The 20,460-nt window shown below is 36.0% G+C and overlaps 1 protein-coding gene across 1 annotated transcript; it reads left to right on the top strand.

Annotated features, from left to right (window-relative positions):
* The first annotated feature begins 14,944 nt into the window (after positions 1-14,944).
* Positions 14,945-18,873, top strand: LOC100255087 (12-oxophytodienoate reductase 2-like). Its single transcript, XM_059734586.1, has 5 exons — positions 14,945-14,988; positions 17,131-17,271; positions 17,432-17,562; positions 17,717-17,893; positions 18,101-18,873. Exons 1-5 carry the CDS (start codon positions 14,945-14,947, stop codon positions 18,691-18,693), a joined length of 1,086 nt encoding a protein of 361 aa, XP_059590569.1. The 3' UTR covers positions 18,694-18,873.
* The last annotated feature ends 1,587 nt before the right edge of the window (positions 18,874-20,460 follow it).

Genomic DNA, 20,460 nt, shown 5'->3' with positions numbered 1-20,460 from the left:
AATTTGGGGATAAAACAACCAACATTTGGTGAAAACCCGGGTTTTGCACTAAAAAGGCGCAGCAAACAAAAGTAAAAGAAAAGGAAAACTTCAAAAAGCAGAATTGGGCGAACACATAAAATGTAGATAGAGATGGAAAAAGAAGCGCAATTTTTATTTAAAATTTACTCTAAATTGAGCGGAAAAATGGATAGTTTGGAGGATCCAAGAAGGCGATCATCTCTACTATATAGACGAAAGGGTTTCTACGCATTTAAAAAGCAGATGGAAGAGATGTATTTAGAGAGAAAGCATAGAAAAAGGAGTGAGAAAGATTTTTGAGAATCTCTAGAGAGAGAAAATATGGAAAATCAGATAGAGAAAGAGGGTGAGAGAGGCTCTGCTCTCTGCTGCCTTCTTCTCGTAGAATGGCTTTTATCAGTCGAAAGGAGAGTATGGCTATGGCAGCAAGCAGCGGGTGATGATCACAGAGATGTATCTTGGCCAGCCCAAAGAATGGGCTGTTGTAGGGGATGGGATGGCTAGTTGCAGCTACAAGGAACTAGGTGTACGATTTGAGAAGGCTAGGTGCGCAGTGGGTGAGGCTGGGTACAGCTGGTTGATGGCTTATGGGAGATAATGATGAACGATTGGTGCATGGATTGCTGAGGTGTATTTGGCAAGTCTTAAATTACGTAAAGGCCAAGTATAAATATTTATAAAAGGAAACTTCTATGGTGCTGAGGGAGGTACCATACCTCAGATTTTTTGTAGCCGTTGGATGCAATTGTTTAAATCTCAGCCATTAAAAAGAAAAAGAAAAAAATGAAAAAAGGAAAACTGGCTACCTGTTGTCTCCCCCTCTCAGCCCATTTTCCTGCTTGTTCCCTCTCTTCCCTCATTTTCTACCTGTTCTCTCCCCCTCTCAACCCCTCTTTTCCCGTTTTTCCCTCTCTTCTCCTCCATAGCCGAGCGTCTTCTCCTCCAGCTGTGTCTCGTGCTCTCATCTCCACACTTTTCCATACTCATCTGCACACTTCTCCATAGGTTGGTTGGTTGTGTCTCGTGCTCTCATCTCCACACTCCTCCATAGGCGGCCGTCTTGTCCTCCATAGTCGGTTGTGTCCCCGTGCTCTGATCTCCACTCATCCTCGACAGCCGGGTCTAGTTTCCTTTTTTTTCCTCTCTTCATTCAAGGAGTGTCTAGTGCCAAATTTATCACCAGCTCGTCTCCATAATCACAACCCTCTCTCAATCTTCACTCACAATCTCATCATCTTCCAAAACCCACCTCAAACAACTCCGGAATAAACTCAAAACCAACCTAAAAACCAGAGTCTACTCCAGAAAAAAAAAAGGAAATCCTATCTTCGGAAGAAACGTAAGAGGCAAATGCGAGACAATGAAGAAATGGGGGAAAATTCCCGATTGTAATTTCTTCGGGTTTTTTATGGGTTCTTTGGGCTTTGATTCTAGATTACCCTTTTCCAGTTTAGAATTGAATTGCAAGAAAATGATGTGTGATTCAGTGAAGAAATCTACCTCCACAGATGCCTTTCGTCGCTGATCGGGCTGCATCTTGTCGACAAAGCATCAACCCTTCAAACCCAGAAACCAACAGGATCATCTAACAACCGTCGGCTCGGAATAAAAACAATAGGACGTTGACTTCACACTCAATACAGATGGCAAGATCATACAAAAACCAGTAAAGCTCATACAAATTGTACTCCTGGGTACAACGATCTATAGTCCTCAAACTAAGACCACAAACCAAGAATCCTGGTTCAGAATCCAAAGTAGTGAGGCAACAAAAGGAGAAAAGCAAAAGTGAAGCGTCAAAGAAGGTTAAATCAACGAAATTTGGGGATAAAACAACCAACATTTGGTGAAAACCCGGGTTTTGCACTAAAAAGGCGCAGCAAACAAAAGTAAAAGAAAAGGAAAACTTCAGGGAGCAGAATTGGGCGAACACATAAAATGTAGATAGAGATGGAAAAAGAAGCGCAATTTTTCTTTAAAATTTACTCTAAATTGAGCGGAAAAATCGATAGTTTGGAGGATCCAAGAAGGCGATCATCTCTACTATATAGACGAAAGGGTTTCTACGCATTTAAAAAGCAGATGGAAGAGATGTATTTAGAGAGAAAGCATAGAAAGAGGAGAGAGAAAATTTTTTGAGAATCTCTAGAGAGAGAAAATATGGAAAATCAGAGAGAGAAAGAGGGTGAGAGAAGCTCTACTCTCTACTGCCTTCTTCTCGTAGAATGGCTTTTATCAGTCGAAAGGAGAGTATGGCTATGGCAGCAAGCAGCGGGTGATGATCACAGAGATGTATCTTGGCCAGCCCAAAGAATGGGTTGTTGCAAGGGATGGGACGGCTGGTTGCAGCTACAAGGAACTAGGTGTACGATTTGAGAAGGCTAGGTGCGCAGTGGGTGAGGCTGGGTACAGCTGGTTGATGGCTTATGGGAGATAATGATGAACGATTGGTGAAAGCAAGATTGCTGAGGTGTATTTGGCAAGTCTTAAATTACGTAAAGGCCAAGTATAAATATTTATAAAAGGAAACTTCTATGGTGCTGAGGGAGGTACCATACCTCAGATTTTTTGTAGCCGTTGGATGCAATAGTTTAAATCTCAGCCATTGAAAAGAAAAAGAAAAAAATGAAAAAAGGAAAACTGGCTACCTGTTGTCTCCCCCTCTCAGCCCATTTTCCCGTTTGTTCCCTCTCTTCCCTCATTTTCTACCTGTTCTCTCCCCCTCTCAGCCCATCTTTTCCCGTTTTTCCCTCTCTTCTCCTCCATAGTCGAGCGTCTTCTCCTCCAGCTGTGTCTCGTGCTCTCATTTCCACACTTCTCCATACTCATCTCCACACTTCTCCATAGGTTGGTTGGATGTGTCTCGTGCTCTCATCTCGACACTCCTCCATAGGCGGCCGTCTTGTCCTCCATAGTCGGTTGTGTCCCCGTGCTCTGATCTCCACTCATCCTCGACAGTCGGGTCTAGTTTCTTTTTTTTTCCTCTCTTCATTCAAGGAGTGTCTAGTGCCAAATTTATCACCAGCCCGTCTCCACAATCACAACCCTCTCTCAATCTTCACTCACAATCTCATCATCTTCCAAAACCCACCTCAAACAACTCCGGAATAAACTCAAAACCAACCTAAAAACCAGAGTCGACTCCAGAAAAAAAAATGAAATCCTATCTTCGGAAGAAACGTAAGAGGCAAATGCGAGACAATGAAGAAATGGGGGAAAGAAAGCACTGAAGAAGGAGATAGAGACCCCTCTCACGATTAATCTTCAATCGAGTTTTTGTTTTCTTCATTTTTTACCGAGTTTCCCGATATTTTCCTCTCTTCTCCATACTCGACTCTTCTCAAGTATCTCCATCGACTGTTATTTTCAGGTGCTTTAAGTTGTCTTTGTGTATTGTTGGATGTTTTTGTGTTATTGGGTGTTTTCGGGTAAGATATTGTAGCTGTTTCGGGGGACATCTTTTTGAGTTCTGGCTTTTTTAGTATCCCATTTGATTATGTCCATATTTAGTTTTCATATTAGGGGTTTTTTCGGGTTTTGAAGTAAAGAGTACGATATTCCCGCTCCCTCCCTCCTATCCATAACCCTTGTATTTTGTTCATATTTTATATTTTGTTTAAGGGGTGTTTTCGACTTTTAAATTTCGTGGTTTGAAGACCCGAATTGAAGACATAGCTGGAAGAAGAAGAAGAAAAAATGTGAGTATTGATAATGTGTTTTACAATATTGTAGCCATTATATTTCATGTTTTTTGTGAGATTTATGGATTGATGACATTAATGAAAATAATGTGGTTAGATCCATAATTGGAGATTGAAAAAGATTGATATGCTAATTTTGTGACCATTTAAAATGTACATAGATTTAGGGAGGATTTTGTAGTGGTGGTGAAAGTATGTTTGATTTATTATATTTGAAATCATATTATAAAAATTGACTTAAATGCTTTGATTTAATTTTTAGGAGCGAATGCGATGGTCTTGAAGTTGTTAGAAATCCAAAGAGGCTTATTGGCGCTTGGATACATTACTAGTAAGGGAAAATAGAAATATGTAAAATAATATGTTTTTTAATGTATTTTTTGTGGTTGTTATTGTTAAATTTGTTTGAAATTGTTTTGTAGTAACGATCAATTAGCCATGATGAAAGAGAAGGATAAAGGAGTGAAGATAAATGATAATGTAAGGAGTAATTTTGCTACGTCTAATATAATTACATTTTAAAATTAGAATTTAAATTATGTGACCAATTAATGTAGTTGAGGAAAAAATTGGGCAAGAAGTGGAATGCACTTTCAAAAGTAGAAAAAGAAAATTTCATGGCAAAGTCCAAAGAAAGTTCAAAACAATATTCACTTCAAAAGGGTGTGGTTCCAAAGGTAATTTTTTTTTTGTAATGAATATTTAATTTCTTTACTCATGTATTTGTTGGAAATTATATTAATGTAAACATGTTTGATGTTTGTGTATCTTTTCAGTTATATCTTCAGACTCGATGCTCCCCCGAGCGAGTTATTAGAGTGATTGAAAATTTAGAACCAAAGCAAAAGGCAGCCATAGAAGAAATAGGATTTGGTAGCCCTTGCAACTTCGATGTAGGAAAATTGATCATAGGTTATGTCTTTGGTTGATAAATAGTTTTAATCCGAACACTTATATGTTACAGTTGTATAATACTTGTATCAAATTATCCCCCATTGATGTTGAATTTATTATGGGATTGAGGGCAAGAGGGTTCAAGATTGGCATGAACAAAGATGTTGGTCATAAGAATGATTTATGCAAAAAATATTGTGATAAAAAAGGGCGATTGCCATTAGTGATGTTAGAAAATCAAATTAGGGAGGATAAAGAGGGTGGAAACGATTTTAAAGTTCGTTTTGTATTATTTGTGTTGGGTGCATTATTGTGCCCAACAATGAAGCTTTTTGTGAATCGCTCTTTCTTACATCTTGTGGAAGACATCGATTCAATAAAGAAGATGAATTGGGCAGAATTTGTGTTGTCCTATCTTGTGCACGGGATTGAAGAGTTTAAGAAGAAACAACAAAGTGGGGTTTGCGGTTGCTTATTGTTTTTAATGGTAATTAATTTACATCATAGTGAAATACGATTTTGTTTTAATATAATTTATGAACTAACTATATATCTATGTCAAATATACTCGTAGTTATTCTACCACGAGCATATATCGTTTGAAGAGAAATTCCTACCGCTATATACTCGACCTTCTCCTCGGATTACTGCTTGGGGAGATGATGAAGTATTGGACAGGAAACGAAGATTGAAAAAACTTGGTGGATATGCAAATGAGAATGTAAGTTATAGTTTTGAAAGTCGTTTACTATTGATTTAAGTTTTTAGTGATTTAAAATCTGATATGTATTACATTTTGATGAATATATTGTAGCTCAAAATATGGGTGATAGAAAATGAGATAAGGGATTGCGGTGATGGAAATGCAAAGACAATGGCGAGTGAGAATGAGGACGATGAGAAATTTATATCCAATCTAAACAAAGATGTAATTAAACGAGTAAGTGTTTTACAATATTCATCGTGACTATCTATATTAGCATTGAACCTTTGTATTATGATGTTATTAATCACGTTCGTATATATCACTAGGTTGATGGTGGGAACTTAATGGAGATGGATAAAACCTTTCAACAATTAAAGACACATCTACTTGATATGGCTTATGGTGCAAGTAGTAGTAGTTGTGATCAAATTTTGGCTAAATTTGAGGAGAATTATACTACAGTGAAAGGTCTCTTCCTTAGGTCAAGCGGAAAACCTTTGAGAATGCACGAGGAAGGAACGAAGAATGACATGCTCTCATGCGAGAGAAGTTTGGAAGATACGAACAATATGAATGTGAATGAACATTATCTTCACACTTTGTCAAATGAGAAGTTATGCACCGAGGACTTGAATGAAAAGAATGAAGATGCATGTGCTACATCAATTGAAGTGCATATCATTCTAGACGAAAATCAAAATATTTTACCACTTCCAATCAAAAGGAGTAGAAGAGATTATGGAAAGGTATGTATCATATAAAAGAAAAAATTATTTTCTTTACAACTACTTAACCATTACATAGTAAATAGATGTATATTACTGACATTTTCCATATTAGGAACCATTACGAGCACTATGTGGTTATCCTAATCATGTCATGAAAACGCGTTCATCAAGGGAGAGGAAACCAAGTAAATTCAAGGTCTCCCCGTTTGTACAGAAATCAAGGAAGATGGTAAAACGTGAAGCATCAGAGGTATAATACAAATAGTTTAATATCATTGTTCTTATTTTTTGATACTTAACATATATAGTTAATAATTATGTCTTGTTTTCGAATTAGTCAATCCCCATGTCCATTCGTGAAGACGTGGTGGATACTCAATCATTCAATGTACTTCAATCTCTTGTGGCTGATTATGTTTTCAATAAAGCGTTGTCAAAAAGGTTTGTCGCGTCTAGAACATTCATAGATGTGTTGTTACAATTTTAGCCTTCATATGCTTCCAATTTACTGAAGTTTGTTTGAACATATTATTATTTTAGTGAGCTTCTTGTTGACTTTGGTCATGAACATGGAGTTCGTGGAGATTTTGCATGCTTACGTCCTAGACAAAATTTAATGGATGTTGTAAGTACCTACTTCATTTATATCAAATGCATCCTATATTAGTTAAATAAATTTATTGAAGTTATTGTTCAACAACAGGTAATAAATTTAGAAGCCTCAAAGCTAAATTATTTTGAAAGACAATTCATAGGCATACGAAGTATAAGATGCTATATTCCCACGACATTTTCAGTAAGCTCATATTTCTCTTGTTGTTTACTTACATATTAAGTACAATATAGTAATGTTCGTATTATGTTTTCTTATTAGCAAATGATTTTGTGCGGGAGTCCTTATCCTTTTTTCAATAGAAAAACATCCATCGTGAGTAAGTACATTAGTGAATTGGATGATTGCGAGAAGGTTAGTAATTGTTTCTAATGTTTAATTGCATATATGAAATTTAGAATAGATATTTTTTTCACCTATAATATAGTAGATTTTTTGTGCCCCAACTCATATATATTGTTTTTCTAACTTTACAGCTATTTATTCCAATGCATGATGAATGCCCTGGTCATTGGTATCTGTGCGTCATTGACTTCAAAAACTCTCATACCCAAATTTTGGACTCATTACGATCGAAGAATCGAGACAAGTTCCGGTTTCAGAGTTTCAAAACAGTGGTATGCTTTCATGTTTATATTTTTCTTCTATTCTATTTTTTCCTCTTCCATATTTATTAACACTTTCATAATAAATTAGGTTGAATTTTGTCAAACGTTCTTCAAACTGTATGACATAGGGAAAGATGTCTTCCAATTCTCCATTGATTGGGCTCCTTCGATTCCAACCCAAGAGAATGGGTTAGTATGAATACATAACTCACATTACTATTCTTTTTCTGAGGTATAATTAGACAACCATTCAATAAGTTGTTTTGATTTTCTTTTCTCTTTCTTAGGTGGGACTGTGGAGTGCATGTCATTAGACATATGCAGAGATTCAAAAATGGTGATCCGATGATGAGCTCCGACTTTTGTAATTCTATGAAAATACGTCGAGAAATAGCATGTGATTTAGTTTTACACGAGGGAAATAGAGAAAAACAAACCATTGTGGCTATTGTTTGTACAAAGACGTCGACACGGGCAATGAAAAAATTATTATTATGATATTTGTTATTTTTCAAATATTTATCATTTCCATATCCACATATTGTCATATTTATTGGGAAGTTGTGAGCTTCGATGACCATACATTATTAATGATTAAGTCCATTTTATTTCAATATCCAAATACTCTTCTTTCAATATGGTCGTCAAAATGAAATTGTAATATATTGGTATCATTCATGTTCGACATGTGTGATTTTGTACGATCTTTAACCTAATCAGATCTGTAAATATTCATTTATCTATGCTAACAATATATAGTTAGTACATTACTACACTGGTTGACGAATGACGTTCAGCCGGTAAGAACCAGTCCAACGATTTATCTATGTCCACTTTTCATAGGCATACGCATTATTCGTACCGGTTGAGAACATTCCTCATATTTTGAGTTGTGGAAAGTGGTTGATCAATGAAGAAATTGTCTCAATCGGTTGACGAATGATTTGACCAGTGGGAACCGGTTAACAAATATAGCAAATTGGTTGAGGAATTTGCTCAATCGGTTCATGGTTTTTTAACCAGTGGCAACCGGGTGAAGATGGGCATCAACCGGTTGAGGAATTTGCTCAACCGGTTGCGGATATTTTTAACCAACTTCAACCGGTCGAGAACTTCTAGAACCGGTCGACCGACTTGGCTTAACCGGTTGAGGAATGGGTATCAACCGGTTGAGCCATTTTTTACCAGTGGCTACCGGATGAGGAATTTCCTCAACCGGTTGAGAAAATTTCTCAACTGGTAGCCACTGGTCAAAAAAATCCTCAACCGGTTGATACCCATTTGCTCAACCGGTTGTGGAATTTTTTAACCAGTAACTACCGGATGAGGAATTTCCTCAACCGGTTGAGAAAATTTCTCAACTGGTAGCCACTGGTCAAAAAATCATCAACCGGTTGATACCCATTTGCTCAACCGGTTGTGGAATTTTTTAACCAGTAACTACCGGATGAGGAATTTCCTCAACCGGTTGAGAAAATTTCTCAACTGGTAGCCACTGGTCAAAAAATCATCAACCGGTTGATACCCATTTGCTCAACCGGTTGAGGATTTTTTTAACTAGTAGCTACCGGTTGAGGAATTTTCTCAACCGGTTGAGGAAATTCCTCATCCGGTAGCCACTGGTCAATAATGCCTCAACCGGTTGAGGAATTTCCTCAATCGGTTGCCTCCTACAATGCTATTGTGCACAAAAAGGGTATGATATGAGTTGTACCAATAACTTTTCACTATGGAAACATTCGACAAGGTACCATTAAGTTCAATTATAAGGTTTGAAATTGATGGAAACTGGCATTACAATTTACCTAACTACGATTTACCCATTTTGAGTAAAATCACTAAATTTACCTATTTCATATGAATTACATCATATTGATTACTTTCCTATAGTTAACTCATAACCACCTAATTGTCAAACTTTAACCACAATTGAATTTAATTAAATCCGCATAATTAACCATTTTTTTCGACATGATATAAATGAATCGGTTTCTCCATTTACCAATCATTTTATCCCTTGTTATCAATTAAATTATAAATGTAGAGGATATTGCATTCTATCAATCAACTTGACTCTTGATCAAAATTCAAACTTTTCATTAAATAGTTAAGTTAAAAGTACACATTAGTGGAAGTGATAACGTCAACTAATATAAATACTGATTTAATACCTACCATCCCTTACTCCGTTAAGGAATAAAAAAAAAGGTTGCATATCCTTTTCATTTGGATATTTGTTTGGATCCCCACCTTCACATGGTGTTGACATACTTTGTTCATGTTGCTGAAATCCTGCTATCTGCACATGCACATTTCATTGTTTTTTTCAGCTATCCAATTCCATTCCAATTAATTAAACCTAATCATTAAATAATGCATAGCTGAAATTCATGTCAAAAGTGTTTCTTCATTCCCGATCTTACATTATTAAGTTCACCCCAATCTATGTACATGTCAGATGGGTCATTCGGCAACTGCTCCCCTAACATTCCCTGCATGTTTCAATAATTAAGTGTTGTCAATTATTATTGAATTATATGTTATCAATGTTTGGAAATTATATAACAAGCCTATTGTACATACATGTAAGGTTGCAAAAATGTCAACTGATGAATTTTTTGAAGGCATCATTTCCCTTTGAATGTCACATTGGGAAGACAAATTAGTTTCCTCCTACGTACTCATAATGCCATCAAAACAATTATGTTAGTCATTTATGTTAGTACACCTACAAAAATTAATCTTAGGGGCAATTTTTTATTGAATATGACATACCATATAACCCGGCTGAGCATTTTGAGGGATTGTAGCTTCTGGACACTTTCGAATTGTGTGACCCACTCTTTTACAACGACTGCATCGTCTTCCCTTTTGAACATTCATTGCCACTTTGCCTGGATTCCCTTTAGTCTTCACAATATTTGGATCACGAACTTGGTTAGTACCTGTCGCTCCATCTGATGCTATTTTCTTCCCTTTCAAATTATAGTTATAGAGTTCCTCCATTCTCGCCGTCAAATTTTGTATTTCATTTTTGGTCTCTATAAATGAAGATGACGTATCTGACGCAAAGTAGGAGAGCTTGTTGCACATCGAACTCAATGAACCATATCGTACAAACCGATCCATGTTGTTATCCGTCTCATTCACTGGTACTGATCTTGTATACACCTTTGCTAACTTTGTCCACCTCTTCATAATACATGACTGAGGAATCTCTTCCAAATGCTCCACCTTCATAACCACCACCATGTGGCAACATGGGATGCCAATTGACTCAAACATCATGCATGAGCATTTTAATGTTACAATATCTGGGCAAAATTGTACTTCCCAATTTAAGTTCGGGTGTCTAAACTTAGATAATGTGTATGCCCACATTGAATGATCACTTACAAGACCAACCACAAAGAATAACTCAACATTTTTCATCTCCTCACGAAATTTAAGGAAAGATTCTTTTGTGTATACCATCGCAATATGATTTTCAAGTATGGATAGTTTGGTTGAAAGCACGGGTGAAGAATTGTTCGACTCGAACTCTGCCTTTGCCTCCTTTTGCCGTATTCTCAGTATGGCTCTATCAAATTGTTGTACAAACTCATACAGTCGCAAGCGAATTTTTAAGAATCTATTTAGATATGCATTCATACTCTCACACCTTTGTGTGGTTCTCATCCCTCCAAAGAAATTTCCACGTAAATACGCCTCTGCCCATCTTTTACGTTTCCCCTATATCTCGGTCACCCAACGATTCTCATTAAGTCCCAAATTTGCAACCATTTCATGCCAAACCTTTTCAAATTCTTCTTCATTCCCACGCATGAACATGCACATTGCAAATATGCTTGAGAAGTCCTTAATATGCACATTCGTGAATACATTTCGTTGCAAATGCCATGAACACAATCGATGACACGTATCGGGTAATACTTTTTTAATTGCCTTACGCATAGCTTTATCCCCATCGGTTACAACAGATATGGGTTTCTTATTCATCATTGCATCAAGAAATGTCTCCAACACCCATTCATATGTCCCAACACTTTCATCTATCAATAACGCACAACCAAATACAACAGTTTGATGGTGATGATTAACACCGACCAACACTACTAGAGGCTTTTTATAGGCATTTGTCCTATAGGTTGTGTCAAATGCTAGGACATCTCCAAAACACGCATAATCCATTCGAGCAGTTGAATCAGCCCAAAACAAATTTGCTAGTCAACTTTCTTCATCAATGTTGAATTTATAAAAAAATGAAGAATCCATTTCTGCCTTTCCACACAAATAAGCCAATGCTGCTTCTGCATCACTGTCTTTAATTTCACTTCTACGCATTGCATCAACATGATTGTATATATCTTTTTGTGTGAAACCGACGTGCTCATGTCCCCCTGATTATTTTACCATATAGTCCATAATTTGTGTGGTTTTAACACCTACTTTACGCAAAACATCAACTTGTGCCTTATCTGTATACTTATTGTTCGATGAGACCGAAGGAATTGTGTGTTGATAGCATCGACCAAATTATGATTATGATCTCCTATAAATTCCTTTACAATCCACTTTCCATTTTTCCTATTCAAGCCTACACGAAATGCAGCTTCACATCCAACCCTAGTCAATGATCGTGGCTCACGCTGTCGCTTGTCATTTTCAATAAACTTTGTCGCTCGCTGTCCTTCTCTAGAACACACCCACTTTCGAGATATTATATCTCCATTCTTGTCTTGCTTCAAATCATCTTTTCGAATACTAAATCCGGCTACTCTAGCTAACATGTTGTAAAATGTTTCAGCCTCATCTATGCAATCGAATTCAAATTTGTAGACTTCTTCATCTAAAATACCCTTCAACACCTTCTCTTTCAAACCGTTTCCACCTAGGTGGTAAGTGGCACCGATAAATGCATCGTCATTGACGACGTCCTCCTCCTTCACTTCAAACTCCCGCTTGATTGTTTTCTCCTTCACCGATTGCATCATCTACATTACATAAATAAGGTAAAAAAATTCCCCAATAATACTTTAACAAATTATCGTATCACTTTTGTATCAATTGATTGTATACTTGAAGATAAACCGAATTCGACAACGTCATCTATTCTCATTTTTGGAAAAAAATTTAGAATTTGATAAATTATAGAACCGGTGTAGACTGCACACGTGATAATTTCCCCATGATTTTCCATTTAAAAGGTCATATGTTGCAAAATTGATACTACTCTGCTATACACAATCATAAGCAGAACTTTTTAAAATCATTAAATATCACTTAAAAATCATTATGTTGAGGAAATAACTTGTGACAAATGCAAGTGCGACACCAATACCCTAAAAAGATGGCGTTAGACAATGATCCACGTCTGACATCTATACAGAAACGCACCATAATTTAAATTGTCCTTAGACAACCAAGTGAAGTAATAGTTAAGTTCAACTTCGTAGACATGGTTCTGCTGTTGAGGCTAAGGTTGTAGTGCTTTTGGAGGTCCTTGTGCAATAACAATATTTCAGATTGTCCAACTTTTTTGTGGTAGCGGATGGTGTTGTTGGTCTTGATGAGCATAAAAAAACAATCGGTACAATTGTTTGTTTCCTCGTAACCCGAATCTACTCTCTTCCTTTGCTCTAAGTTATTATAATGTGGTTGACCTACAAATTCACCGGATGCATTTTGGTGCTGTTCACAAAATTTGGCAGTGTCTACCGGTTGAGAAAATCTATCGACCGGTCTTATTTAACCGGTCGACCGGTTCATGTTCACTGTTTTAATATGTTAACATATTAGCTAATTGTTTCTTTTTGTTGTTCATTTCATTAAGGCCTTAATTCCTTATCAGAACGTTATAATGTTGCCCTATTTAGGCATACTATGTTAACAAAATTTCCAACATTAATCTTAGTTGCCATCTTCAAGGAGTTTGCCAGTCATAATAATTAATACCTCTCATCCACTTTCTTTAAAAACATGGAAAATCACTTTTATATAATTCTATCTAAAAGCACGGAAGCTTTTGGGTACACCGCCAAACTTATTCCAAACTTACCCCATATTGGGAGTCAATAATACACATTTCTTAAGGTTGATTCTCTCTTTTTAAGTCATTTGAATATGTATTACCCTATAATTTTGATGATGTTGTGATTTTTACAGCCAACATGACTCACTTATATTAACTAAATTAATCTCAACTGTTCAACAGATCATTGATGCATATTACTAACAATGTGCTTTAGACAATCAAAATCCAAACTCTTTAACATCAATACATACCATTTAAAAATCACTATTAGGTTTTGGAAATATTCCCCCATCCATTTCAAAGATGAAGGCATTCAGCTTAAAAAATGTATTATGGATTTGTTTACCTATTCTTTATTGAGTTAAAGATCATACCGTTAAAATGGAAGGTCCAAGTGTGATGCAGCTTGACCTGAAGATTTGTCTTCTGGATGTTTTTTGTGACCTGTTCTCCAACAAATAGCAGACCTCGTTCAGTCTCCAAGCTTCTTACAATACTAAAACTCCCCCAAATATATACTAAGATATGTATGTGGTTGGTTGATGGAGTTATTACATTTTTTAATAGGCTGCCACATATTGAAAACCTACCACCACAATGGTACACTTAGTGGTTGATAGTTTGGATATTTGCATCAGTTTTTTAGGTGCCATTAAATATAACATTTATATCAATTGGGAAAGTTAGCCTAATGTGGATATTTTTTACACCCATTTCAAATGGATATGTGTATAACTTAACAAAATATAAAGGGGAGATATGGACTTAATTGATAATATTGACATTTGTTACTATTGTTTAGCCTATTTATTGTAACTATGTTTTGATACCGTTTCCTACTTACTATATTTTTTCATCAATTAACGGGATTTTTTTTTAAATCATGCTTCCTAATATATCCTATATATGAGAAAGGTTAGTTAAGTAGACTTAATTACGTAAAATGAGATATGTTATGATATTCTACTTATGGAAATTTTAAATAAATTCAGATTCATTAATTTATGTCACTCACCATGGTATATCGTACTTATTCGAACAATTTGTCATACAACCATAATTAATTTTAATGCCCCTATGGTAGTATATGTTAGTTAATTACAATTTTAATCTAATAGGTCTGACTATATCTTAGTGAGTTCATTACACTATATTTTTCCATGAATTAATGTAATTTATTTTTAATTAATGCTTCATAATATATCCTAGACATGAGAAAGGTAGGTTAATTACACTTAATTACGTAAAATGAGATAAGTTATGATATTCTACTTATGGAAATTTTAAATAAATTCAGATTCATTAATTTATTTCACTCACCATGGTATATCGTACTTATTCGAACATTTTGTCATACAACCATAATTAATTTTGATGCCCCTATGGTAATATATGTTAGTTAATTACAATTTTAATCTAATAGGTGTGACTATATCTTAGTGAGTTCATTACATTATATTTTTCCATGAATTAACGTAATTTATTTTTAATTAATGCTTCATAATATATCGTAGACATGAGAAAGGTAGGTTAATTACACTTAATTACGTGGAAAAGAGAGAGCCATGAGAGATAGGGAAGCAATATCCTCTTATGAGATGAACGGAAAATTGATGAGGGAGAAATTATGGGTATGAGAATGGAATGGGCCGTCGACGGTGAATATAGGGAGCGTGAAGGGTGGTGAGGCTGATGGGTTTAGCAGGTTCAGAAGGAAAAAGGGATGAGTAGATATGGTGGGGAAATGGGTTACTGGTGGCGGATATGATAGAAAAGGAAATGGGTTTGAATGATGGAAAAGGATGCAGGTAATGGGTTAGTGATATGAGGAGAGAGAAAAGATGATAATATGGGATGGGTTTGATGAGTGTACACGATACAAATGCTGGATATGGTGGTACTTGTCATTGCGCTCGAGTTCCTCTGGTCATGAAAGCTTCCTTGATGATGGAACATATTTCATTTCTTGAAACTGGGACTGGAATAGAGGAATTGGGGAAAATAGCCTAGCCATGCCATACGTGGAGATAACCAGAATGGACTGCCATGCTGATCCATTGCAGGAAATTATGTCCGCTCAAAATCTGAACCTGATAAAGGCTGCATGAAAACTTGAGGTGTCTTTCATTGAGGCTGTGGAGATTTCCTTGGGATCAACACTCTTGGTCCTCCAAACATTGAGATGAATCCCAAACTGGAGATTTGAAACTGCATATTGTAGTGGGAAGCACCTGCCACCTCCCTAGCCACGTCTATTATCATTAGGTCCAAAACCACGAGCACCAGCACATACCACACCACCCTCATTCATGATTAATCCCATTTTTATACCCTTCTCCTCTTGAAAACTGACCCATCTCGGTATAGGAAGGCACAGAGACCAAACCAACATGATCAAGCACCATCAAGACAACCAAAGAAAGAATGACGAAGAAACATCCTCTTCATTTACATTCTCAAAAGATTATTTCAGTCAAAATGGCTGGGCCCAACGAGATAACCAACTGCAACTTTTCATGCCCAGAAACTGAGAACTTATATCTCATAATACCCTTCCTCTTCAGGCGAAAGTGGAAGATCTGATGCATGATACAGATGGGTCCCAAGAACAAAGGAATATAGCCAGAACAGAGTACAGCAGATGGGAACCAAATGAGTTCATACAAGCCTCATTTCCCATGCCCCTCAATGAGCTCGGATGTAGAATCAGTTCAAGAAAAAATTCAAAACGAGTTTTAAAACGAAAACAAAGGTGGGAATCTCACGAGAGATCTCAAAACAGGGGACATTGAAACGGGATAGAAATCAAGCAAAAGGGTGAGTATAAGCAAGCTCAAGATCCCAAAAACCGACGAAAATACCCGGTAAACACATTCAAACATCCAGATAGAATCTCATTTGATATTCAGATATCCCCATGAAAAGGGCATGAACATGGAAAAATAAATATAGCTATGGAAATCATACCTGAGTCTCCCTCTTCTGGCAATGGAGTCACCCACCTCACGGCAGCTCAAGTCCTCTAACTCTCTCTATTCTTCTCAGCCGAACCTCCCCTCTCAATCTCTAACCCCCTGGCAATGGAAGCTCTCTCCCTAAAAAAAAATCCTCACAGCACCTGCCTCCCTCCTACAAATATCCTCTAACCGCCAGGAAAAAAAAAACCTCCCCCCCACCTCTCTGCCAGCCTCCTTACCCCCTGCAAAAAGCACCCCTTCTCCAGCCAAAACAACGCTCCCCTCTAACAGCCTCAAGATTCCCACTTTACAGTTGTCAATTTCTGATTGGTTCATCGGCTCCACTATAGTGATTCCATAGTGACCAATCCTAAAAAGACACGTGGCCTCCTAGAAAAATGACATCCGGCCGAAATGAGCTGCAGGATAAATGACACCCACATGGGAGTCAAGGATGTTTTCATATAATATCTTTAAATTATTTTCACTTTAACTTTTTTTCATAGTTGTTTCTAAAAATGATTAAATGCAAATGTTGGATTTCTGATTTTAATTTTGTGTTTTGAGAAGTGGACATAGGGTATGTATGATTGATGTTCTGTGCCTGGTTTTAAGGAGAAAAAGAAATTGTGATTCTGGGATTTGGTTTGAACTATTGAATCCATGGCTTCTAAATTTGGAGATTCAATAATGCTTTATTTGGGTTTTCAGTTTCTGAGAAATCCAGCCAGCGAAATTAAAGTGATCTAATGAATCAATCTGTTCAGTCTTAAGCTTCCTGCTGGTTAAGCTTTAGTAGTTCATTCACTGTTTTCTTTGGCCGAAAGTGCTCAAATAGCTAAATTTCCTTTTGCTCCATATTTTTCAGGGTTGTTCTAGCACCATTAACCAGGCAGAGATCTTGGAACAATGTTCCCCAACCACCTGCTATCTTATATTACTCTCAAAGAACCAGCAAAGGGGGTCTTCTCATAGCTGAAGCAACGGGAGTTTCCGACACTGCTCAAGGGTACTTGTAGAAGAAGTCATTTTCTGAAGTTCCATTCATTTTCTAAATGAATATAAACAAAATGTGCTCAAGCACATACTTTCTAGTGTTTTGATACCGATGTTGGCCCTTTCAATTTCGTTATTTTGTTTTCTTTTTTTGGAATTTTCCATATTTTTAGGTATCCACATACACCGGGCATATGGACAAAAGAACAAGTTGAAGCATGGAAACCTATTGTAGATGATGTACATGCTAAAGGCGGTATCTTTTTTTGTCAGATTTGGCATGTGGGGAGGGTTTCAAACACGGGTATGTTTTTTACTTACCATTTGCCGTAGATTTGAAAGGCATTCCTTAGCTTACAGCATGCAAATGAATATTGAAGAGTTCGTGAATTGAAATAAGGTTTATTTTCTGTTTGGTTATAGCTCCTCTGATTTATCCATCCTATTAACTTTTTCAGGTTTCCAGCCAAACGGGCAAGCTCCAATCTCTTGTACAGACAAGCCATTGACACCCCAAATCGGAGCCAATGGCATTGATGTTGACCAGTTCTCACCTCCCCGGCGGCTAACAACAGATGAAATCCCTCAAGTTGTAAAGGATTTTAGACTTGCTGCAAGGAACGCTATTGAAGCTGGTATGTGATATTTTCAATTAAAATAAATTTTGGTGATGGTGAACAACATTTGATCAGCCAAGTCATAGCATTTGAAGGTCATGAATGCTCGGCTAAGAAAATGGCAGCCATTCCCACCATTGAATTATTGGATTTTAGTCTTATGGTTTTGTGAATGAAGTCACTTCAGTTTCTTTGATGCAATAACATTACTTGTTCAATATGTAGGTTTTGATGGAGTTGAGATCCATGGGGCTCATGGCTACCTACTTGACCAGTTCATGAAAGACCAGGTCAATGATCGAACTGACAAATATGGTGGATCCCTAGAGAACAGATGCCGGTTTCCTTTGGAAGTAGTTGAAGCTGTTGTTGATGAGATAGGGGCAGACAAAGTTGGAATAAGGCTTTCTCCATTTGCTACTTATGCAGAAGCAGGTGACTCGAATCCAAGAGCTCTAGGCCTTTACATGGCTGAATCCTTGAATAAATATGGGCTTCTCTACTGCCACATGGTTGAGCCAAGGATGAAAACACTCGGAGAAAAAAGTGAATGTGCCCATAGTCTTTTGCCCATGAGAAAAGCTTTCAATGGTACATTCCTTGTTGCTGGGGGGTATGACAGAGAAGATGGGAACAACGCTGTGGCAGAGAATCGCGCAGATCTTGTTGTGTATGGGCGTTGGTTCTTGGCCAACCCAGATCTTCCAAAGAGATTTGCGCTCAATGCTCCTCTCAACAAGTACAACAGAGAAACATTCTATACACCCGATCCTATTGTTGGTTATACCGATTATCCATTTCTTGAAGATACCGAGTAGATTCTCAAAGGTGTAGGATTAGAACTTGAATTATTTTTCAGTGATATAAATAGTTTCCATAGTTGTTATTTTCTTTTGTCCCTTTCAGATAGTTTCGAGTGCCACAAAGAATATAGAATTCATTGATTCAAGGACCATCCTGCATGATAATAAAGGGATTAATTCCCATAATTATGCTTATGTTGATATTTAGTTTCATGTTTAACCTAACTCTTATGACAATGCTTGACTACCGTTTAGCCTAGCATTGCATTGTATCAAGTTTTGATCATTCCAGGAGCCTAAACTTTTAGGTGATCAATTGGTGGCTTAACAACTACGATTGGGAAGCCTTAACATCTAGGTATCTGTGGTCAACCCAAGATATCATTTTTCAAAATTTTTAAATAGATTAAAAATAAATATATTTTTTAAATAAATAAATATTATAAATTTTTATAACTTATTTGTTTGAGAAGTCAATTTTTTATATTATTTTACATGTGCTAAAATAGGGAAAAAAATAAATTCAACTAAAATTTAATTCTATATACAATCTTTTCAAGGTGGATTATAAATAGCTATATAGAAAAAAGTTTATTCATTATCATCCCAAAATCTGCTCATCTCTCATTGCATTTGCCTAGACACCTTTTGATTGGTGGATATAGTTTTGTCAACAAGCGCCTCTCATGCAACAACTCATTTGCAAATTGACCTTCTGATTTATGGATATAGCTTCATCAACAGTCGAAGGCACCGCTCATACAACAACTCATATTCAAATTTGTGGGGTTGATAATTGATAGGTAATAAAGATCAAATGTTCTTTGGCTTCTACCATGCCTAAAAAATCTTATCACTATATATCAACTCAATTTTAAAAATATTATGAACATATGAAGAGAGATATATGGACGTCAAAGTCCTTTCTTACATCATCTGATATATATTCAAATTTGTTAACTTGATTATTGATTAGATTAGAAAAATATAGCTTTTTCCCTAGCAGAGGAAACTTGATATAGAAAACTCATTCATCTTCCCTTGGTTTTATAACTTTATAAGAATATTTTCCTCAAGAGAATTAGATATTATTTTAGAAAAAGTCCATTCTTCTTACCATAATTATTACTTTTTTAAAAATAAAAAAAAAATCCTTTAATTTTTCTTTTACTTTTAGGATATTTATTGATAAATCTTTGTTAAAAAGCAAGTTGCTTTAAAAAATGAAAAATGGTAAAACTCATCTTTTGTAATGACTCATTTCCTCTTATGTAAATTTTGTCTTCTTTGAGTTCAACACTTTAAAATGTGTCTATAATAAAGATTTTATATTTACATAATGAGTTATTGTGATATCCTATATTGGATAAGAGAAAAAATTTCTAACTCTATATATACATAGACTTATCTTAATATGTAGATTCCTCTTAATATTGTAGATATATTTTAAAGTCATGAGGGTCCATTAGGTTCAAAGTGAATAATATTGATACACTTGAGAGTGTTAGTATATTATACATTGTAGTTTGTGTATTGACAATTTTGCTCTTTTTATTCTAACATAGGATATTTTTATATGACTTACTTTCTATTGAAAACTCAAGGTTACCAATTGATTACTTGAAATGTCACAAGTAAGTCTAGATAGGTGTAAATAAAGGTAAATTAGAATTGAAAGGGTAAGGGTTGGATCAGATATTTCAAATTGTGCAAAAACAGTTTCAAATTATGCTTCAATTTAGGTTTTATTTATTTATTTTTCTTTTTTTGAATTTGGTGAAT

This window comes from Vitis vinifera, chromosome 18 (assembly GCF_030704535.1).
Source record: "Vitis vinifera cultivar Pinot Noir 40024 chromosome 18, ASM3070453v1".
Lineage (NCBI taxonomy): Eukaryota > Viridiplantae > Streptophyta > Magnoliopsida > Vitales > Vitaceae > Vitis > Vitis vinifera.
This window is presented reverse-complemented; position numbering and strand designations above follow the sequence as displayed.

Excerpts from the sequence above, each read along its gene's own strand:
- LOC100255087 (XM_059734586.1), top strand. The coding sequence starts at position 14,945 with ATGGAATGGGCCGTCGACGGTGAATATAGGGAGCGTGAAGGGTG. Across the intron at positions 17,563-17,716 it reads GGGGAGGGTTTCAAACACGG|GTTTCCAGCCAAACGGGCAA; the intron begins GTATGTTTTTTA and ends TAACTTTTTCAG. Across the intron at positions 17,894-18,100 it reads AAGGAACGCTATTGAAGCTG|GTTTTGATGGAGTTGAGATC; the intron begins GTATGTGATATT and ends TTCAATATGTAG.